Source organism: Carlito syrichta, unplaced genomic scaffold, assembly GCF_000164805.1.
Source record: "Carlito syrichta isolate Samal-C Ts95f unplaced genomic scaffold, Tarsius_syrichta-2.0.1 Scaffold143912, whole genome shotgun sequence".
Taxonomy (NCBI): Eukaryota; Metazoa; Chordata; class Mammalia; order Primates; family Tarsiidae; genus Carlito; species Carlito syrichta.
The window spans coordinates 92,198-96,863 of record NW_007088008.1 but is presented as its reverse complement, the minus strand read 5'-3'; the positions used below and the strand labels follow the sequence as shown (position 1 = coordinate 96,863).

At 42.3% G+C, this 4,666-nt stretch overlaps 1 protein-coding gene across 2 annotated transcripts in view; it reads right to left on the bottom strand.

Moving 5' to 3' along the window:
- Window positions 1-4,666, bottom strand: part of GON4L (gon-4 like) — a 72,537-nt gene that overhangs the window by 12,076 nt on the left and 55,795 nt on the right. For both annotated transcript variants that reach the window (XM_021708706.1, XM_021708707.1), the window contains 2 exons: window positions 3,341-3,485; window positions 1,010-1,160 (listed from right to left, as the gene is read on the bottom strand). In XM_021708706.1, the coding sequence (XP_021564381.1) occupies window positions 1,010-1,160; window positions 3,341-3,485 (296 nt within the window). The remainder of the gene's footprint in view (window positions 1-1,009; window positions 1,161-3,340; window positions 3,486-4,666) is intronic.

The following is a 4,666-nucleotide window of genomic DNA, read 5'->3' as shown; positions in this document are numbered from 1 at the left end:
GGTTCAAGACCCACCTGGGCAACTTGGTGAGACATCATCTCTACAATAAATAAAAAAAAATCAGCTGGCCGTGGCAGCACGCGCCTATAGTTCTGGCTACTTGGAAGGCTGAGGCGGAAGGATCGCCGGAGCCCAGCAGGTTGAGGCTGTGGTGGCTAGGAGTGTGCCAATGTACTCCAGCCTGGGCAATGGAGTGAGACTCCAACTTAAAAAAAAAACGCATCTACCTAGATACAAAGGTAAATACACCATTACCCCAAAAATCCAGGTTACCAGGAAAACAAACATTTTTTTCATAACATTCTTTGTAGACCTATTTGACTCTTTAAAGTATATACTATATGACATTGATATAAATATCTAAACAAAAAAGAAGATTTAAGGCAAAGCATGTTAGTGGAGTACTGTCTACCATTTCCAGAAAGTTAAAGAGAAAGTATATGACTGGGGGAAACATGAATTTGTGAACCCTTTTTTTATTTTTTATTTTTTTGAGTCAGAGTCTCACTCTGTCACTCAGGCTGGAGTGCAGTGGCACACTAATGGTTACCACAGACTCAACCTGCTGGGCTCAGGAGATCCTTCTACCTCAATCTTCCTAGTAGCTGGAACAACAGGTACCTGTCACCACACCGCACTAATTTTTTCATTTACTGGAGAGATGAGGTCTTGCCAAGTTACCCAGGCTGGTCTCGAACCCTTGGGTACAGGCAGTGCTCTTGCTTCCACCTCTCGAAGTGCTGAGGTTACAAGCATGAGCCACCACACCCGGCCTCGATTTGTGAACTTTTAAGACTTAAATAATTCCATATTTAGGGGAAATATCCATAAGAGAGAAGAAGAAGGATCAGTGTTCTTGAAAAGGCAACAGGGGAATTAAACCAGTACACAAGTGGGAGGAATTAGCCTTGGACAAAAGGACTCTCTTCTTTGAGACTACAAGGAGGAAAAAGAAAAGACACATGCACACAGGACAGGGTCCTAGGGGAACAGGCCCAGGAGCACTCACTTTAATGATGTTGTCCCGAGCTCTGTTCATGTTGAGGTTCTTGATTCTCACGGTCAACTGGCGGGCAGTCTTGCAGGTCAGAAGGTACTTGCTGATTAGAGGGTTAGGAACCTCAGTCCCTTCAAAATGCTTCAGTCCTAAAGCTAACAAACTGAGAAAGGAGCAATGACACCAAATCTCACTTCAGTCCTTTCTTCTGAAAAGCCTCCCCAGATAACTCCACAAATTTCATAATCTACTTTTCCTACATTGAATTCTTATACAAGTTGATGACTACTCAACAGAAAATTTCAGACATTTACTGAGGGCTAATAAATACTGTGAATAGAAATCAAACAGGAGTTCACAATTAAGTGGGAAAAAGAAAAACTAGGCACAAATCATTAATAAATGTCAGATCACAATGAGCTTTATACTCACAAAACACAGTTCAAAAGAGAATACAAAGAAAGGAGAATGATTCTAAAAAAGCAAATGTAAAATGAATACTAGGTAGCCTACCAGACAAATTAAACCAGCATGAGTACTACCCAACATAACATATTCATTTACGGTTACACATGTACATATTTGCTGACAGCAGTTTGTCAATACATGTCAAGAGCTATATGTGCTTGTAATTTTTATCAAACAATCACACTCTTGGGAATTTACCCACAAGGATAAACTAGTAAGATTGTAAAAAGCTCTACGTACAAATATCCTTGGTGAAACCACACTTAAAATGGCAAAACGAGTGGGAAAAAATGGCCAACAAAAGGACTATCATAGGATTTTTAAATATTGTTTTAAAAGATAAATAACAGCCAGGCTCAGTGGCTCAGCCTGTAATCCCGCGCCTTGGGAGGCTAAGGTGAATGGATTGCCTGAGCCCGCGGGTTTGAGACCCGCCTGGGTAACTTGGTGAGACCTCATCTCTACAATAAATCAAAAAAATTAGCCAGGCGTGGTAGTGCGTGCCTGTAGTTCCAGTAACTTGGAAGGCTGAGGCAGAAGGATCACCGGAGCCCAGAAGGTCGAGGCTGCAGTGGCCGGGAGCAGCCACTGCACTCCAGTCTGGGTGACAGAGTGAGACTCAAACTAAAAAAAAAAACCAAAAACAAAACAAAAACAAAAAAATATTGAAAGATAAATAACAATGGCTGGGGCGTGGTGGTTCCTGCCTATAATCCCAGCATTTTGGGAGGCCAAGGCAGGAGGATTGCTTGAGTTCAGGGAGACATCTTCACTATAAAAAATTAAAAATTCAGCCAGGCTCAGTGGCTCAGTCTGTAATCCCGTGTGGGAGGCTGAGGTGAGTGGATTGCCTGAGTCCGCGGGTTCGAGACCTGCCTGGGTAGCGAGACCTCATCTCTACAATAAATAAATAAAAAATCAGCCGGGCATGGTAGCGCGTGCCTGTAATTCCAACTACTAGGAAGGCTGAGGCGGAAGGATCGCCGGAGCCCAGCAGGTCAAAGCTGCGGTGGCCGGGAGCGGCCACTGCACTCCAGTCTGGGCAACAGAGTGAGACTCCAACTCAAAAAAAAAAAAAAAAATTAAAAATTCAGCTGAGTGCTGTGGTGCGCACCTGTAGTTCCAGCTACTTTGGGAGGCTGAGGTGGTAGGACTGCTTGAGTCTAGGAGTTTGAGGCTGTATGGTGAGCCAGGATCACAACACTGCATTCCAGCCGGGGTAATAAGAGCGAGAACTGGACTCAAAATAAATTAATTAATAAAAATGTAAAAATTAGCCAGGTGTAGTGGTGAGCACCTAAATTTTCAGTTATCAGGAGAATTGTTTCACTCCAGGGGTGTGAGGCTGCAGTGAACTATGATCACACCACTGCACATCAGCCCGGGTGACAAAGTAAGCCTTTGTCTCAAAAAAAACCCCGCCAAAGACAATGTTACAGGTTACAGCACAGAAAAACAATTTCAAGATGTGATGTTACACAATAAAATCAAAACACAAAATTACTTACATTTAACAGCAGTCACATAAGAAATGCATGGAGAAAAACCACTGTCTTGTGGTGGTAGGATAACAGACACAAATTTTTATCCTGTGGTAATATTCCCTTAATAGTATTGTAAGATTGGTTTTACAATAACTAAAAGATAAAACAATGATTTAAACTTTTCAAAGATGTGTGTGGCATCCCCCAAAAAGTAGTATTTGGCACCAGTAGAACAAGCATATCTCGTAGAAGTCTATCTACACTGTCTTTCTTTTTGTCTGTTGTGTCCGTGTCTTACTATACATGCTTTCTGTCCCCTACGCTTCTCAACAGAACCATGTCTTCTCCTTGAGATATTCTGTTCTTTTGATCCCCCAGAGTGAACACTCACTTGTCCTCAGCCTTGGTGAAGAGGATCTTATCCTGGGGATTCTTTGCCTTCAGAGAACACAATGGAAGTAGCTCTGGATACATGAAAACCTTACTTGTGGCCAGTATCCAAGCCACTTGCTTTGGCAAACAGGGAAATTCATTGGCTGTAAGAAAAAAATCTGTGAGGAACCAAATTCTAGGACAAAAGGAGGCTTCACAAAAGCTTGCAAACGCATTTTTTGCATTTAGGTAGGTCTGCCCTTATCTAACTCGGTCCCTTCTCCCCACCCACCTTTCCCTAACATGATGTCTAAAAAGAATTCCATTCAGTGTCAATAAAAGTTGATTCTCTCTCTATTCTTTCCTATGTGGAACACAACACAGTTAACATAAACACTTACAAAGTACCTAGTAATACCTGGCACATAGTGTATGCTCAAAAATTTTTTACTTCCTTCCCCCTTTATATTCTTAAAGGATAAGAGAACTTCAGCAATACCTTCTTTCTTCCAAGATAATATTCCAATTTCTTTAATGTCCCTCACAAATCTGGTATTCCAAATTTTATTTTTGATTCTCACTTAACTTTCATTAAGTTCTCCTAGATTCCTCCTGAGACTGGGAACAAAAAACCATAAAAGGAATGAGACAACTCAGTCTCATTCATTTGTCTTCCTGTCTAGGCCTCCCAATTCTAGGCACCTCTCCTTTCCAGAGACAAGAACTACTATATTCAGCCAGGCTTGGTGGCTCAGCCTGTAATCCCGCGCTTTTGGGCGGCTGAGGTGAGTGGATTGCCTGAGCTCGTGGGTTTGAGACCTGCCTGGGCAACTTGGCAAGACCTCATCTCTACAATAAAAATGAAAAAAAATAAAATTAGCCGGGCATGGTAGCGCACGCGCCTGTAGTTCCAGCTACTTGGAAGGCTGAGGCGGAAGGATCACCGGAGCCCAGCAGGTCAAGGCTGCGGTGGCCGGGAGTGGTCATTGCACTCCAGTCTGGGTGACAGAGTGAGACTCCAACTCAAAAAAAAAAAAAGAACTACTATATCCATATTATATTTCTCCTTCCATAGGTGTTAATTTTATATCCCCATAAGAAAAACATGGGACACTAGATCTGTAAATTATTACTATCATTTGGTGCTAAGTCAAGTTTTCATTACCAACATATAGCTATTAGAGTAGTCTGGGATCAGTGTCTATGACATAGTGATAATACACTTAAATTCAACTATATTCAATTTTTTTTTCTTGAATTGGAGTCTCACTCTGTCACCCAGACTGGAGTGCAGTGGCCGCTCCCAGCCACCGCAGCCTCAACCTGCTGGACTCTGGTGATCCTT